The sequence below is a fragment of the Podarcis raffonei genome, chromosome 3 (genome assembly GCF_027172205.1).
Source record: "Podarcis raffonei isolate rPodRaf1 chromosome 3, rPodRaf1.pri, whole genome shotgun sequence".
Lineage (NCBI taxonomy): Eukaryota > Metazoa > Chordata > Lepidosauria > Squamata > Lacertidae > Podarcis > Podarcis raffonei.
Genome location: NC_070604.1, coordinates 910,781 through 928,969, shown reverse-complemented (window position 1 = coordinate 928,969; position 18,189 = coordinate 910,781). Strand labels below are relative to the sequence as shown.

At 44.5% G+C, this 18,189-nt stretch overlaps 1 protein-coding gene across 1 annotated transcript in view; it reads left to right on the top strand.

Annotated features, from left to right (window-relative positions):
• Positions 1-1,041: 1,041 nt before the first annotated feature.
• KPNA3 (karyopherin subunit alpha 3) overlaps positions 1,042-18,189 on the top strand; it is a 37,577-nt gene continuing 20,429 nt past the window's right edge. Inside the window, exons 1-7 of the mRNA XM_053380260.1 lie at positions 1,042-1,187; positions 11,247-11,291; positions 14,576-14,665; positions 16,076-16,105; positions 16,194-16,246; positions 16,341-16,436; positions 17,328-17,413. Coding sequence (XP_053236235.1) covers positions 1,092-1,187; positions 11,247-11,291; positions 14,576-14,665; positions 16,076-16,105; positions 16,194-16,246; positions 16,341-16,436; positions 17,328-17,413 — 496 coding nt within the window. The 5' untranslated portion in view covers positions 1,042-1,091. The remainder of the gene's footprint in view (positions 1,188-11,246; positions 11,292-14,575; positions 14,666-16,075; positions 16,106-16,193; positions 16,247-16,340; positions 16,437-17,327; positions 17,414-18,189) is intronic.

The window sequence follows — 18,189 nt, the reverse complement described above, 5'->3', positions numbered from 1 at the left end:
GGACCCCCAAGGAGAGGGGGAGGAGCCTGAGGGAACACTCCACAAGGATGTTTGAAAAGGGTTGAGGGGCTGCCAGTTCTGCAGGCAAGGGGTGACCTAACTGGACTTCTGAGCCCCATGGGGGTCCTGCAGAAAGAAGGTAGTTAATCAAGGGAGCTGTGGACCCAAGAAGGTTGAAAACACAGTATAAAGACTGGGCAGAAACTGTAAGTCCCTCGCCTTCCCAGGGCTTGTGCACGATGGAATTCAATGTGGATTTGAAGCTGCTTGGATTCTCTAATTTTGGCAGCAGCAGCTTCACAATAAACTCCATCCAAGTGGCATCCTGCGCCCCCCCCATAGGGATTTTCCAGATCCACAGCTAATACAACATGGGGAGAAAATCCAGTGTTGAAGTGCATGTTTCCCTGGGGGAGGTCTATTACCACACCCTCTACTGCTATGTTATTTCCTTTAGTCTGACGGGAAGGGTGCGATTTACTAAAACAGCTCGCCTGGCTTGGAGTGATACACGGATAGCGACGCGCACACTTTTTGTGCGAATCTGGCATATAGAAAAACCTTTTATTTCAAGGTTGTTGGTTTAAAAAGAACATTCAAAAGCATGCATGCCTAGGTCAACCATTCCCTGGGTTCAGATTTCAGGCTTCCGGACCATATTGTGGGTAAGGAAGGGCCAGCAGCGCGCCTCGAGGGCGAGAGCCCCGAGGAAGGCCGCCGGTTGCCTTTCGTGGTCGCGGAGGGGCCCGGCGCTGATCCCGCGGAAAGGACTTGGGCCGCCGCCGCCTCGCCTCCCCTCCGGCCAAAGCAGCGCCGCGCCGGGACTCCCTCGCAGCAGCAGCAGCAGCAGCGCGCCCAGGGCCAAGCAGCCGCCTCCCGGCCCTCAGCCTCCTTCTCCCCGGAAGCGAGGCCTCGACGCAATTCCGCGGCCGCTCTGCCCTTTCCCGCTCTTCGCTCGCTGCGCAGGCGCCCCGGAAGCCCCGCCCTCCTTCGTCAGTGGGCGTTGCCCCGTCGCCCCGCCCCTGCCCGCCTCCGCTCGCTCGCGCGTGCGCGCGCCGTCTCCGCCTCAGCCCGGAGCCTCTGCCGCCGTCATGGCTGACAACGCCGCCGCCGCCGCCGCCGCCGCCGCCGCCGGCCTGGAGAACCACCGCTTCAAGAGCTTCAAGAACAAGGGCCGAGACGTGGAGGTGGGTGCCGGGCGGCCGGGCCGGGAGAAGCCGCTCTGCGTAGGCCGCAGCCTGCCTCGTGCGGGGACGGCGCCCCGCCGGGATCCCGCTTCTCCGGCCGCCTCCCTGCCTGCCTGCCTGCCTGCCTGCCTGCCGGGGCGGCGCGGCGCCCTTTGGCGGGACCCCCCGGCGCCGAGGCTCCCTGAGGCGGAGGGCGGGCAGCGGGGCGGCCGGGAGCCCTTTGTGCTTCTGCGCCCCCTCCCCCCGCCCGTGGCCCCGGGCAGCCTGTCGGAGACGGAGCGAGGGCTCGGCCGGGTGCCTCTGGCCTCTTTGTCCTTCGCTGTCGCCTGGGACGCCGCCTCCGGGCGCGGGGATCCTGACAGCCAGTTTGCACCTCCGCGGATCTCCCCTCGAGCTCGGCCCCATCCTCCCTGGAACTTTGGGCAGATGCATCCATGTCCTTTCCCATGTGTTGGTTTTGACAGGCACCTCCCCCCCCCCCCGAATAGCCGTGTTTACTCCTAGCTGGGCTACGGGTCAGTTAGTGCCCAAATAACCCAGATACAGTAACTGTATTTTGAAGACCGGTGCTATTGCTGCCTCCAAATAGCAGCCCCCCCCCCCCCGGCTCCAGTGGTTGTCCATCATCACCTACAAATGTGAAAGTGAAGAACAACCCATTCTGTCTCCCTGTTAAACGCTCTATTTCCAATATGCAGGATTGATAGGAGCCTTGCATGTTATCATCACTGACATTTAATGGGAACTCCTTTGTTTAGCCCTGTAGGCCTCCACCCAGCTGCAGGTTGGAGTATCCAAATGTACCTGGATTTGTTTATAGGGACACAATATATAATGAAAAAGATAATGGTTTTCTTGCTTAGGCTGCCATTGTATGCATACATATCAGATAATTTAATGGGGGTCTTCTACTTTTAGTAACCATGCAGAGCATTGTATTGTTAGTTTTGTGATTCTAAGTAGCAGCTAGTTTACAAGATGGAAGAGGAAGAGATGGAATAGTAACAACAACAATAGGACCTATTGCCCTAAATGTCAGTGCTTCCCCTCCAACCTGCCTTTGGGTTGTTAACTGTGGATCCACTTGGCATGGAGCTCAATTTGGTTGCTGGTTCTCCAATTGCTGCTCCCTATAAAAGAGAAGCAATTGCAAGGGTACAGACACACTGTACTATTTTTTTAAATTATAGCAGATCAGTGGTAGTGTTTTTTCTTTGATAACATATGTAGTGTGGCCCAAAGGGAATCTTTTCTTCTAAGCCAAGTGATATTGTGGGGAAGGGGCCCCTATTCCACCTTACAAGGGTTCTGGAGAGCCTAAATACGGTCACTGTGGATTGGAGCTATGTTCTAATATACTGTCTATTCTATATGGTCCTGAAAGACCTACATTGGCTCCCAGTACGTTTCCGAGCACAATTCAAAGTGTTGGCGCTGACCCTTAAAGCCCTAAATGGCCTCGGTCCAGTATATCTGAAGGAGCGTGTTCACCCCCATCATTCTGCTCGGACACTGAGGTCCAGCTCCAAGGGCCTTCTGGCGGTTCCCTCACTGCGAGAAGCGAAGTTACAGGGAACCAGGCAGAGGGCCTTCTCAGTAGTGGCACCCGCCCTGTGGAGTGCCCTCCCATCAGATGTCAAAGAAACAAACAACAATAATCTGATTTTAGAAGACACTTGAAGGCAGCCCTGTTTAGGGAAGCTTTTTATATTTGATGAATCATTTTATTTTAATATTCTGCTGGAAGCCGCCCAGAGTGGCCAGGGAAACCTAGCCAGATGGGCGGGGTATAAATAAATTATTATTATTATTATTATTTATTAGAAAGAGGGTGCAACGCACCTTCTCTATCATTTCATCTGTCCTGGGTTTGTGCACTTGTCAGTATGTTGGGAATTGAATACACAAGGATTAGGAGACAATATACAGTGTGCAATACCATTTCCCCCATAGTCCTTGAACGCTTCTATCCATTTCCTACCATTGGCGTTAGCAGGGTTACCAAGGCACTCTTTGTTCAATGAGCCAGACTGAACAGCATCTAGGCTATTTTGCTTTGATTAGTGGTCTCTGCTGCCAACCTAGCAGTTCGAAAGGACATCAAAGTGCAAGTAGATAAATAGGTACCGCTCTGGCGGGAAGGTAAACGGCGTTTCTGTGCGCTGCTCTGGTTCGCCAGAAGCAGCTTAGTCATGCTGACCACATGACCCGGAAGCTGTACGCCGGCTCCCTCGGCCAATAGAGCGAGATGAGCGCTGCAACCCCAGAGTCGGCCACGACTGGACCTAATGGTCAGGGGTCCCTTTACCTTTTACCTAGTGGTGAGCACCTTATTTTGTGAGTATCATAACACCATACGTGTTGAAGGCAAGAACTTGTAATAGTTCTCATGTGGTACTAGCAGAGTGCATTTCTAGTAGGCTTAAGTTCTTGGCTATTTTAAATCTCAAAAACCTAGTTCTTACAATCAGTAGATGAGATGGTGAGCTTATTCCTGGAAGGTCAGGCTATTGAAATGAATTGGACAGCAGCTGGAGTGTAGGTGGCACCAGGCACACAGTGAGGACAACCAGACACACTAGGGCACATAATTGTGATTTTTGCATGGTTATTTGGGTGGCAAAGAAAGCTTCCTTTGCTACCTGAAGTGCATGCTAAAATTCTAGGCAAGTTTTTCCAACTGGTGGGAGGATTGTTCTATATCTCAACAAATGGGATGATCGAACCCTTGAATGCCCTTTATGATGCATTTGCTGGGAACTTTGATAACATTGGTTGCCTTCATAGGAAATTGAACACCACGGTTGTGACAGGTCCAAATAATGTGATAAACATGTCAGCTTGTCCAATTCCAGCTTGGTGATGTGTACAAGGTACTTGAAAACGACTTGCTCAAATGACAACATGCCCCCTTGACCCTTGCCCATCTTGCTAATTTCAAACTAGCTGAAGGGAGCTGACAAGGTGTGTTCACGATATGGCCAATGCTCTTTTAAGGTATGGAGAAAGAGGTGGGAGTGCATCCACTCCTAAAGAAATGCGACTTGGACCCTGTGGGTTTTCGACAGCTACTAACTTCTTAGGATGGGTACTTAAGGGGTGACAGCTCTACATGACATAAGATCAAAGGCATCTTATGTAAACTCCTTAGAGGTTCTGATGATTAAGCAGCATATAAATCCTGTTCATAAATACACTTGTACCTTGGTTCTTGAATGAAATCCGTTCCAGAAGTCCGTTTGACTTCCGAAAACATTTGGAAACCAAGGCACGGCTTCCGATTGGCTACAGGATGTTCAGCTTCCAAAAAACGTTAGCAAACCGTAACACTCACTTTTGTGTTTGTGGTGTTCGGGAGCCAAAACGTTTGAGTCACAAGGCATTCGAGAATCAAGGTTCGACTGTAAATCCTTCCCCGTCTGGGTGTGGGACTCTTGATGAATGGTATCACACCGTTGTTTCTGCTTGATATCTCAGCAGCTTTTAACACAGTGATTTTCAAAGTTTTGTTCTTTGGGCCATGCTCTGAGAATAAAAATGTGCTCATGTCACACCACATTTTTAATTGATATGAAATACATTGGGAAACAAAGAGAAACAATTCCAGCTCTAGGGAATAGCATTGTGTGACTACAGAATCATAGAACTGTAGAGTTGGAAGGGACCACCAGGGTCATCTTGTTCAACCCCCTGCACTTGTACTATGGGGTGCTGCAGGGAACCATCTTGTCCCCTAGGCTTTTAAGCATCTTTACGAAGCTGTTAGAGTGGATAGCAGGAGATCTGAAACATGGTGTCATCAGTATACAGTTCTCTGTGACATCTGAATCAGGTGGGGCTGAGCAGATCCCGAACTAGGAGCTGAATGGTAGAATGGATGAGGGACAATAAACTGATACTGAATTTTGAGGCCCTCTTGGTTCTCAGATTTGGGAATTGATCCCTTTGACCTGAGTGGGAAGCTTCAGCTAGTACAAAATGCTGTGGCTAGGCTGCTAATTGGTGACCCATATGGCAAGCATATAATACCTGCCTTGAAGAAGAGACATTGGTTTCCAATCTGCTACGTAACCAAGTTCAAGGTCTTGTTACTGCCCATGTAGCTCATCCGTGTAGCGCTAAGCAACCTGGAACCTGGTTATTTGAGATTGCACCTTTACAATTCTGAGTTGGAAGGGCGCCAAAGGATCATCTAGTCCAGCCTCCTGCAATGCAGGAATCTCAGCCTCCCCATATGAACCAGCCTTCCACTAATATCCTTTGATGAGCTCATGCTGGTGGTTCTATAGCCTTTCCTGACCCATCTGCTGTCAGTCACAAGAAGGATGTATAGCTCCTGCTTGACTGAATAGCTTCCCCTCCAAGATCCAACAAGCATCTTTACTGGTGTGTTTCCACTGGCATTAAGTGCCTTTTTTTTATTCACACAAGCATAGCTTGCATACATACAACATTCTGTTGTACATATTTATGAGTGTTTTTAATGGCATTTAATTATGTTGTACACTGCTTTGATACTTCTTTGGCGATCACTTGTAGCCGAGTAAGATTGTATTTCATAAACACGGTTTTAACAATGAGTCCATAAGTGACTGTGGAGGCCAATTCTGAATCGAATGAAAAACAACATAGATATCTTGTACAGGCCACAACTGTTTGACGTGGGGGTTCAGTTCCCAGCCCCTGTGCGCATTAACAGAGTGCGTATAAGAGCCTCCACTCCCATTCCACCCTGCCTCCATTATGCCCTCTTCTGGATTCAAAAGGACCCACTTGTTGGCGATCGCACAATTGGACATGCCTAAAATGGTCACTGTCTGTCGTTGACCTAAGGTACTCCTTGCAAAATGCAGCAATTGTAGACGTACAGAATGTGTCCTCAAGACAAATGTATATAATGCCATTATATTTGTGGTAGTATTCTCAGTTTCTTCATAATTCCTAAAACTGAATTTGCTCCCCATCCAACCATTGGGTTGATATTTTCTTTATGCCATCCACCACAACTCCCAAAAAAATTTTCTAGGTAGTCACTGTCCTGGGTAGCCATTTTGTTTCCCATCCACCTTCACACTTTGGAATTTCACCTATTCAGGGATGGCAGTTTCCTGTGAAAAACTAGCTTTAGTTTCTTATTAAAAGTAAAGGGACCCCTGACCATTAAGTCCAGTCGCAGACGACTCTGGGGTTGCGGCGCTCATCTTGCTTTACTGGCCGAGGGAGCTGGTGTGCAGCTTCCGGGTCATGTGGCCAGCATGACTAAGCCGCTTCTGGCGAACCAGAGCAGGGCACGGAAACGTCATTTACCTTCCCGCCGGAGCGGTACCTATCTATCTACTTGCACTTTGATGTACTTTCGAAGTGCTAGGTTGGCAGGAGCAGGGACCGAGCAATGGGAGCTCACCCCGTCGTGGGGATTCGAACCGCCAACCTTCCAATTGGCAAGCCCTAGGCTCTGTGGTTTAACCCAGGCTCTTATTAGTTACACAGGAAACCAATATAAATATAAAATACACTATTGTAATTAGACAATGCAATTTTGGCCATGGTGGTTTTAAAGTTATTTTGTTTTGGTTTGGGTTTTTTTAAGCCTCAGCTCAGCCTTTGTGCTCAGGTTGAACAGTTGTTAGTCCTTGGACCAGATCTGGCTCACCAGGAAGTGCCACATGGTTCTATTGCAAACCAGCTCAAGAGGATAAATAAAATTGTAGATGGATGAACAGTATTTGTAGCACTGCGATTGGGAAGCAAGACATGAGGAATGAGGGAAGGAGAGAATGGGGATTTGGCATTACAGTGGTACCTTCGTTCTCAAACTTAATCCGTTCCGGAAGTCTGTTCCAAAACCAAAGTGTTCTAAAACCAAGGCGCGCCTTCCCATAGAAAGCAAAATGGATTAATCCGTTCCAGACATTTAAAAACAACCCCTAAAACAGCAATTTAGCATGAATTTTACTATCCAACAAGATCATTAGCCCATCCATCAATCAATATGCAGATGATACCCAGCTCCACCTCTCTTTCAAATCAGAACCAGTGAAGGCGGTGAAGGTCCTCTGTGAGTGCCTGGAGGCGGTTGGAGGATGGATGGTGGCTAATGGATTGAGGTTGAATCCTGACAAGACAGAAGTACTGTTTTTGGGGGACAGGGGGCGGGCTGGTGTGGAGGACTCCCTGGTCCTGGATGGGGTAACTGTGCCCCTGAAGGACTAGGTGCGCAGCCTGGGAGTCATTTTGGACTCACAGCTGTCCATGGAGGTGCAGGTCAATTCTGTATCCAGGGCAGCTGTCTACCAGCTCCACCTGGTACGCAGGCTACATGCCTACCCTACATGCCCGCGGACTATCTCGCCAGAGTAGTGCATGCTCTAATTATCTCCCGCTTGGACAACTGCAATGCGCTCTACATGGGGCTACCTTTGAAGGTGACCCGGAAACTACAACTAATCCAGAATGCAGCAGCTAGACTGGTGACTGGGGGTGGCCGCCAAGACCACATAACACCGGTCTTGAAAGACCTACATTGGCTCCCAGTACGTTTCTTAGCACAATTCAAAGTGTTGGTGTTGATCTTTAAAGCCCTAAACGGCCTCGGCCCAGTATACCTGAAGGAGCGTCTCCACCCCCATCGTTCTGCCCGGATGCTGAGGTCCAGCGCCGAGGGCCTTCTGGCGGTTCCCTCATTGTGAGAAGCAAAGCTACAGGGAACCAGGCAGAGGGCCTTCTCGGTAGTGGCGCCCGCCCTGTGGAACGCCCTCCCATCAGATGTCAAAGAGATAAACAACTACCTGACATTCAGAAGACATCTTAAGGCAGCCCTGTTCAGGGGAGTTTTTAATGTATGACATCTTAGTGTATTTTTGCTCTTTGTGGAAGCCACCCAGAGTGGCTGGGGAAACCCAGCCAGATGGGCGGGGTACAAATAATAAATTATTATTATTATTATTATTATTATTATTATTATTATTATTATTAAATGAAAGCAGTAAATAATGTACTGTAGTCACACAATCAATCAGTAGCTGAACTGGGTTCCACACAGTCACTTTACCTAGCACTTCTCATCGCTTCACCTGCCCAGATGTGGCATAGGCGGCAAATCCCCAAGTCTTACAGATAGTTCCCCTTTCTGGGCTCACAGATAAGGATAGCATGAAAGCAAGCCCATTAGCTTATATCAAAGCAAGTGATTATAAACCTATACAATCTCATTGCTACAATACTTGCCAATTCATTTTGGGGTTATCTTGATTACCAAGATGGCATTAGTAAAGCTCCTAGACAGTTCACCTTTGGTTGAACACAATTTGCTTTTAAAAAATTAGCCTGACTTATTTTTCATTTTTGCACAAGTTAACACCAATCCAAGTACAGATCTATGATGGGATATACAGTCATACCTCGGGATAAATACGCTTCAGGATAAGTATTTTTGGGTTGCGCTCCACGGCGACCTGGAAGTAATGGAGTGCGTTACTTCAGGGTTTCGTCGCATGCGCATGTGCAGAGGGTAAAAATGATGTCACACGCATGTGCGGAAGCGGCAAAACGTGAGACGCACAGTCGGGTCTTACATTTTGTTCAGGATGCGAACGGGGCTCCGGAACAGATCCCGTTCGCATCCCGAGGTACCACTGTACACTCCTTTATTTTGAGAATGGTTTAATCCTGGCATTTGCCTTTTAGTTAACTAGCTCTTAACCACTTATTCTCGGTTTGTTTATTTATACAAAACTTTATGTATACATTGTGGCCCTCTGGTAAACCTCTTAGAAAGGTCCCTTAAATGATGGGTTATAAAGCTGCTAAATTAACTAGAGTTTGTTTTAAACCTGGCCCAAACAGAATGCTATTTGAGAATGCTAAGGAGAAGAAAAATGAGCAGAATTTTAAAAAACACATGAAACTGTGTGGGAAGGCCAGGGAAGAGGGAGCATGAGAGTTTGTGCTTTGCTTGGGCTTATTCAGTACAGTGCTAAAACCATGGTTTAGCATTATGCACAAATGTGGTCAATATAAAGTTATTCTATACATATATATATATATATATATATATATATATATATATATATATATATATAATTATCAATATAAATTGTAGTCAGACAAATTATAAAACATGGAACATATGTTAATCAAATTAGGCTTTCATCTATCATAGAGTAAACAATAAAAACTATTATTTTTAACTACAAAACTCAGTAAGCATGAAGTTCACAAATTAGCTCAAGACAAAACTACTAGTATAAATAGTACAGGCCCTTTACATATCATAAACTAAAAGGAAAGGTTTTATTGTGAACATGTGTGGGGAAAGTTTTTCAGGTCAAGGGCCACATCACCCTAGTGGAAAGATGTCAGATGAATTTCAGGACCAGAAACACCAAGACAAAGCTATTTCCCATGTGAGCAGGCATAGACGTAATTCTTAGTAACTCCACTCAAGTTTTATCTTCCATTTTCTCCACAGACATTTCTAATAAAGTTTGCTTTTTAAAAAAATAAAAAGCTCCCCATACCCTTTATGTCCTTACTCTACAAAAGGCAAAAGAAGTTAATAATCTCAGAAAAAGAATAGAAATAATAGCACTGCACAGTTGAACTCTAAGCACTGCCTTAAAGTTATTTAAAGCCTCAAATTTTGAAATGCAATTGCAGCCTAATAATTGCATGCATGTGATTGCAAAATGTGTGGACACTTTTTGCATAAGAAGAGCCTTTTCTCATAATAAGAGCCTGCTGGATTAGGCCAATAATCCATCCAACCCAGCATCCTGTTCTCACAGTGGCCAACCAAAAGCTTGCAGGAGACATGTAAGCAGGACATGAACATAAGCCCTCTTTCCTCAGGTGGTTTCCAGCAGCTGGCACTCAGAGCAGCAATTGCACATAATGCACAGCATCCACATTTTCCCCTCTGTCAGCTGCTCCTTGCTGAACAGCTGATGGAGAGGAAGGAACCAAGGGGAGAAGGTTGTGTTGGGCCTATGGGTTGAAGTTTATTCACTCCTTTGTTAAATCCGTTTTTAAGAATATTTAAATGGAGGGAATTAAAAGACAACATATATGAGCAAAACCAGAAATAGCATATATATACACACTTATACTGAATGACAGCAGAATAATAAATATTCTCATCCAAATCAATTGCTGCTGCACAGTTAAATTTTCTTATCCATATAGCTGATGTGATAACACGCATGCGCGCGCACACGCTCATATACTGAATTAATTACGGTTCTGTTCCCCTGAGGAAGGTTTCTATTAAAACACATCAGACAGTTGATCTTTTTATTAAAGTTCTTCATATATTTTGACAACATTTTGAAGCTTGTCTCTCTTTTCTGTATTGTTTTTTGATGCTGGCCTCTTCTTTCTTTTGAAGTGAATGTTTACCACCTCATCTCCTTTTGTGTGAACCAAATGTAATTTCCCAAAACAATGGTTCAGATGTGTGTAATCTCTCCAGCAAATTTCCTACAATTATTCTACAATTTTTCTGTTGTCCTGCAGTGCTACATTTTGCATGTCTTTTTTCACCGTTCAGCATTCATTTGCAAGAAAGACCAAACAAGAAGCTCCATTGCTGCAATTGGTGTGTCATGATGTCAGCTGTGCCACTTTCCCTTGAGGTGGTGTGCGGATGGCAAACTCAGGCACAGCATCGCTGGGATGTGTGTACTGAGCCCTTCCCACATGCAAAAATTCTCCTTGAAATTTCCTCAGCTATTTTTTCTCTCGGTGAATGTTGCTTTTGGAATCACTGCAGAAAAACAACTTAAGCAAAATAGTTTTGGGGAGGAGAAAATGATGGCATTAGGGATGGTTGTGGTATTCCTTCCCACCCATGTTTTACTTTAAATGGTCTCCTCACTCTGCCTTGTAGAAAATTAGTATGACACATCTCATAATCAGTGGAATAAAGTTCTGTAACATCTAGCCTGGTGTATAGTTGTAGGTTCCCTAAAATTGGTTAAAGAGAGTTAAACTGAATCATCATAGGCTTTGGTACTATTACTTCATTTGTGTGTTGTATGTTTCTGTTTTTCTCTTCTACAGACTATGCGAAGACATAGAAATGAGGTGACAATTGAACTTAGAAAGGTGAGTATATCACTTTTATTTGTTTATGCTTTGTTTAAAGTGGCCATGAGAGGTTTCAGCTATGGAGGTTCATGTGTGACTTGGGAGAGCGCTGAAAAGATTGTGTCCTCACCAGATACTATTATGTCATGTGTCTACAAGGAAAGCATCAAGTACATTATTGTGTCCATATTTCTGAATCTGGCAGAGCAACAGTTTGTTTTTTGTAAGACATTCTGCCAGAGTTCCATTATGTTCTCCCCATTTTTAATTTGCTTTTGAGACTTTACTTCCTTTGTCTGTGGTTGTCTGTGCTTGAAGGTGTCCTTGATGGCGCCTTTCCTCTTTCTCAGAAGAACACCACCCACAACTAAGGCCCAAAACCTCTTAAGCCTATGAACAATGTTTCACTGGGTCAGGCTTCTGAAAGAAAGAGCTGGAACTGTTTGGTTATACAGTGGTACCTCGGGTTACAGGCGCTTCAGGATACAGACTCCACTAACCCAGAAATAGTACCTCAGGTTAAGAACTTTGCTTCAGGATGAGAACAGAAATTGTGCGGCGGCAGCTGGAGGCCCCATTAGCTAAAGTGGTGCTTCAGGTTAACAACAGTTTCAGGTTAAGAACAGACCTCCGAAACGAATTAAGTTCTTAACCCGAGGTACCACTGTAATCCTGTACACACTTTCCTGAGAGTAAATCCTGTTGAATGCAGTGGGGTGTACTTCTGAGTAGATATGTTTAGGATTGTACTGTGAGTAGTTCCTAAATAAACATGAATTAGTGAAGCAGTTTGCTAAGTACAAAGAATAGTGAATGCTGTAGTGATCAGTTTCAGTATGTTTGCTTACACAGGATTAAGATACATAGTATTGGTATCTGAGTTTGAAATACTCCTGCTCGTAACTAAATTTAAATGTGTTTTTCATTATTAATAGTTTTAAATATGAATATCTAGTAAAGAATTTGTTTTCAAGAGACTATGTACTAGAGGTCAGCAGTCGGAGGCATCTGGGCCAAATCTATTGTCCTGAGAGGGTACCTTGCGGTCTCTGAAATTGTCAGTCAGAGGCAAAAGAAAGCTGTTGAATGAGTGCCAATTGTAGCAACATAATTTGCGATCAGACATTCGGGTTTGGGCTTTGGCCCTCTATCGCTGAGTCCATTCTCAAAATGTCCCAACAGAAAATCTAATTGCTTATCAAACAAAGATCAGTTAGTTGATTAGGTAGCCCATCTAGGAGAATGAAAATTCTGATCCTAACCTTCTGCTTCCTTGCGGGAGATCTTCAGGAGAAGAAAAGGCTAAGGAGTACTAAACGCTACACAAATCTGGAGCAGAGTCCCTAAGATGGTTGGATGGCGCCTTGTTTGCCTCCTTCCAGCAACTCTTGCAGCCAAGCTGGTTCCAGTCGTATAGCCCTGCTGTCCTTTGAACCATATCAGTGGTACTTCCTCCGCGGAGGAGGGAAGCCACGCCTCCAGTGGGGAAGGGGTGCAGGGCTTGGAGGATGCAAGGGAGAGCCACAGCACCAAGCATGAACAAAGCGGAGGGGGAGGCAGGTCCCCCTCTGCCCACGCCCTCTTTGCGCAGTAGGTTTACACGCAGAGAGGGGAGGCGTAGCATGGGGGTCAAAAGACTACTCTGCTGGGGAAAGTTTAAGGACCGCCCACTCCCAGATTCTGCTAGCAACTGAGCAGACAAGGAATTGAGTCGATCTGCATTGTGAACGTTTTGGACAGATAATAAAGCCTTGAAGAGACCAATGGGGAGTCTTGCCTGTTTGCTCTTGAGCAACCACGCCGGCACACATAACAACCTCCAAACACATCTCCTAGTCTTGCACCCCGAGGAGGTCACTTCAGTGTTGCTAACACAGCAGTTTGACTTCACCCCCAAAGGTGCACTCCATTGTCTCCAACAAGTTGACCAGTTAGTTGGATTATATTGATTTAGGACTCATTTGAGACCAAAGTTTTCTTTCCCACTATACTTCATAAATTAACATAGTAGTACTGAAAATCTCTCTCACCAATCTTTATTGCTCTGTATAGCTATTTATTTCAGTTTAGTGTAAAAATACTATTGACTGCACTACCTATTTGGGTCTCATACAAATTGTTTACATTTTTTCTTTATATCCATGTATATGTTTGTATTTGACACTACAGTCCTATACATTTTGCTCAGAAGTAAGTCCCATTGAGTTTAGTGCTGCCTTCTCCCAGGTAAGTGTGTATGGGCAGCCTGAGCGTACGCATCTGACAATGTGGGTAGACTCGTAATCTGTTGAACCGGGTTCGTGTCTCCGCTCCTCCACATGCAGCTGCTGGGTGACCTTGGGCTAGTCACACTTCCTTGAAGTCTCTCAGCCCCACTCACCCCACAGAGTGTTGGTTGTGGGGGAGGAGGGGAAAGGAGAATGTTAGCCGCTTTGAGACTCCTTCGGGTAGTGATAAAGCGGGATATCAAATCCAAACTCCTCCTCCTCAATAACTCTGCTCATCTAGAAGGGGCCGCAGGATTCATTTGTGTATTTAAATGGATTTAATATATGGAGAAACAATTTACATTGTTACAATTAACAAATTATCAGTTGCAAGTGTCTCTCTGTTTATAGCCTGTTAGTAGCGGTCAACCTATTCTGAAAGAGGTTGCACTGCCCTTAAAGAACTGGGTTCAAAATCAGGGGTACGTATTGCGCCAGACTTGTCAGCTGAGGTCCAATAGGCGTCTCTGCCTTGCAGCAGCTTTTATCCGCCTTGGTTCATATGCCAGTTTCAATGATGGGTGGATATGGTCTCGCCACAATTATGCATGCTCTTCTAACCTTACATTTAGATTATTGCAATGCACCATACAGCCCTGAAGCTACAGTTGGACCAAACCAGGGAAAGGCTCTTCTTGGTTGAGGCACCTCAGTTGTAGAATGCCCTTCTCAGAGAGGCCCACCTAGAATTTACCTTATGCTCATTCTGGTGCCAGGTGAATACTGTTTTTAAGCGCTGGGGAAATTAAAAACAAAGCAAAAACCCTGTGATTTTACTCTTTTAAGATAATAATACTGCTTAAGTGTTGTGATTTTTAAAAAAAGTAATTTGATTTTATTGTGCTAGAAATGTTTTAGAGAGTGTGTTTTATGATACTACTATTTTATCATACTGTATTATATTCTACCATTTTATGTTTGTGAGTTACTGTTACTGGTCAGTCCTATAATATTAACATTAGCATTTAAATAAATTAACAGACAAACAAACATTAAAGGCATTCAAATGCACTATCTTGGGTCTTTGTTCTTCAGAATAAAAGAGATGAACATCTTCTGAAAAAAAGAAATGTGCCCCAAGAAGAAAGTTTAGAAGATTCAGATGCTGATGCTGATTTCAAAGCAGTAAGACTGTATCTACATTGATGTGGCATTGATGTGTATGTGGGTCTGTGTGGAATATGTATGGTATATGGTATTTATGCATACATATATACATACATGCCTTTTTCCTGACGGGATTCAAGGCAGTTTACAGATAAAAATCATAGTCACTAAAAATAGATACTGGCATTAAAAACAATTAAACACTGAGAGAATTAGAACTACGTACATATATAAAATTATTAAAACCATACAAATAATTAGAATTAAAACAGCACAGCACCAGCCCTTTCAGAAAAACCAGCCAGTTTCCAAAATCCTCTTGGAGCAATAAAAGCTTCCCTTGCACCTGTTGGATACATGGGGTTTGCATGACGATCTCCTTGTTGGGCAAACGTTGTGGGCGTGTCTAAAGTTGCAGCGAGCTCCTGGTGAGCCTGGGAAAGGCAAGAGAGGCAGAGAGGGGGGTGGGCGAGGTCTTCAGGGACACTGTAGCTCTGTTCCGCTCCCACGATGACAGCTGCCATGCTGTTGAGAATGAGGGTCTTGGGGAAGGAGAGTGTTACCTTGAGGAAGAGAAAGGCATTCCCTTTGAAGGGTAACTCATTCCTTGGGGAAGAACATCTATTCTCTCATGCTGAGCGTACTTCTCTGGTAGGTGCAGGGATTGTGCTAATGGGCAGTATGGTCCTTAGGAACATGAATAGCAGACTGCTTTCCCTCCACCTAGATAGCCTGGTGCATAGCGCTGGGAAGGAGTCAGTGGTCATAGTGCATGTTGCACTAAACAACGGGGAAATATAGTCGCGTGGTCCTGGAAGCCAAATTTAGGTTAGTAGGTAGGATACCTCCAAGGTTCTTTCTCTGAAACGCTACCAGTTCCATGCACAGGGCCAGCTGAGACAGGCACATCTTTGTGGTTTCAGTGCATGGAGGAGACAATGGTGCCAGGAGGAGCAGTTTGGATTTGTTAGGTTCTGGGGAACATTCTGGGGCAAGCCAGGCCTGTACAAAAGGGATGGTTTCCACCCAAACTGGAATAGAACCAGACTGTTGGCAATTAAAACCAAAACGGTCACAGAGCAGCTTTTAAACTGATTGAGGGGGGAAAGCAGACTCTCTGAGGCAACTCTGGTTTGAAACTATCCTCCCTCCGATGACATAACTGATGAAAATTTAAATGGGAGTACAGGGGCCCAGGGTAGTAATTGCGAGAGACCAAAACACTGCAAGTTAAAATGCAAGTGCCGAAGACACTTGAAGAGAGACAGACTGTATCCGAGTATTTAGACACTATTGCTGGAAGCCGCTGAGCCAAGATAGTGAACTGGAGTGCTTGGTCTTAGAGGATGACACTGATATATTTTGCAGAGAACAGTTGATCTATAATAAGAATTGTAACTAAAACGAAAATTTGTCTTTTGTTTAAAGCAAAATGTAACACTAGAAGCTATATTACAGGTAAGTTGCTAAACAATATATTATTTCCTTCAGTTGGATTTGTTAATGCTTGACTCCTGAACTTACTGAAATCTATGTGGTGTTGCAGAATGCTACAAGTGACAACCCTATTATCCAACTAAGTGCTGTCCAAGCTGCAAGGTAGGCATCTATTTGTTTTTTGAGGACTAAAGTACAATGAATGCTGTCTTTCCCATCTTTTTTTTTATTCACCACCTTCACTTTAATTTTACAGAAAGCTATTATCAAGTGACAGAAATCCTCCTATTGATGACCTAATAAAATCTGGAATTTTACCAATATTGGTTAAATGTCTAGAAAGGGATGATAAGTAAGTAATGATTCCTTTTTCTCAGTACTTCCTCAGACATAATTTGAATGGTTATCAGCTGAGGGTTGCAGCTAGCTTGCAGTTTTGAACTTTGTAACTGGGTATTTACTTTTGATATGCTTCAAACTCTACTGAAGCTTATGTCAACAGTCTGGTTAGGAGCAAGTTCTACAAAGTGTCTTGCAGGTCTGACATAGTCATTCTAGAAGACTATGTACAAGTTGTGATCCTCCAGGCCAGACACAGCCCACAATCCATGTATTTTGACCTGCCCAGTACTTAAGAACCCTCCTCTGTGTGCATTCTTCCCCTTCCCCACTGTCCAGGAGGCACATGAGGACTGTTTTCAGATTCTAACCTGGGGAAGGGTTCCTCATATTAGCCCAGTCTTTGGGGCAGAAAAATCAAGCCCCCCCACCTTTAAAGTCTCTTGAGCTTTGGCTTTTTCCTTCACACTTTTCCTTCTTGTTTTTGTAGAGCACCACTCTTCTATCCTTATTCAGGGGTTGTTCTTTTGTATTATTGTGACTGAATACTTAGCTTTGGAAGTCTGATGTGAATGTATTGTGCCAGTTTATTCTGTACTAGGGTATTCTGGTGAGGTAACTATCAAAGAAAATTAGTGTCACAAGTTCTGTATGTGTTGATGTTATGCAAAAAATCTTGATAGAAGGACTCAGAAACAATAGTTCAATGTTGGATTGCATTTTCTACCTTTATTTCAAGGAAGTTGTAGCAGGCATAAGAGGTAGAAATACATAATGGCATCTGATTACAGTATATTGAATTACTATTTCAATAGAAATTTGGCATGTACTTTTCTGCTGGTATTTTTTGTGAGTTGCAAATATTACTGCTATTCTGGTGTTTTTGTTTTTTGTTTTTTAACAGTCCTTCCTTACAGTTTGAGGCTGCATGGGCCCTGACTAACATAGCTTCAGGCACTTCTGCACAGACTCAAGCTGTTGTACAGTCTAGTAAGTGCTCTAAGTGTTTAACTTTGGGAGTGGGTGCATTTTGCAATTGAAGATACACATATAACTTCATCTTCATAGAATCATAGAATTGTAGAGTTGGAAGGGACCCCAAGGCTTAGCAAGCCTAACCTCCACATAGGGTCGTTTTGCAGTCTGGGGTTGCTGACAGATACAGCTTTCTCAAAAGAACCCTGGGTGGCATCTGTAGCACAAAGGACCCTTGACTGCTGAGGCAGATACATCTCCTCCAGGCAGAGGTCATTCTGCCACAGTCACCCATGTTCTAAATTGGACTACTGGCATGTGTTGCACATGGGATTGTCTTTGAAGAGTTCTTCCTTGTAAAACTTTTGTTAGTCCAGAATAGAGCTGTTAGGCTCTACAAATGGGTATGTATCACAACAATTCTTAAACAACTGCACTGGCTGTCAGTTTGTTTCTGAACAAAAATTCAAATATTACCCTGGAGACCTTAAAGAAAGCCACCTGACTGTGCATTGAGATCATCTAGTAGACATTTCTCCTGCCTTTTGAGATTAGGTGGTATCAACCTAATGCCACCTGATGCCAACTTTATTGTTCATTTCCAGAAGAAGACCTTTTGATTTTCCAAGACTTATACAGTCCTGGTTGTTTTTTATCTTGCTTCTTTGTGCTTCTGTTGTGCTGCTTTAAGTTGTTTTATTTTCATTTTTTGTATCCTGTGATTGCTCTCCACTCTAGCTTTTCCATTCTGGAATACATGAAGCATTGCTGAGAGTAGCAGACCTCGTTTT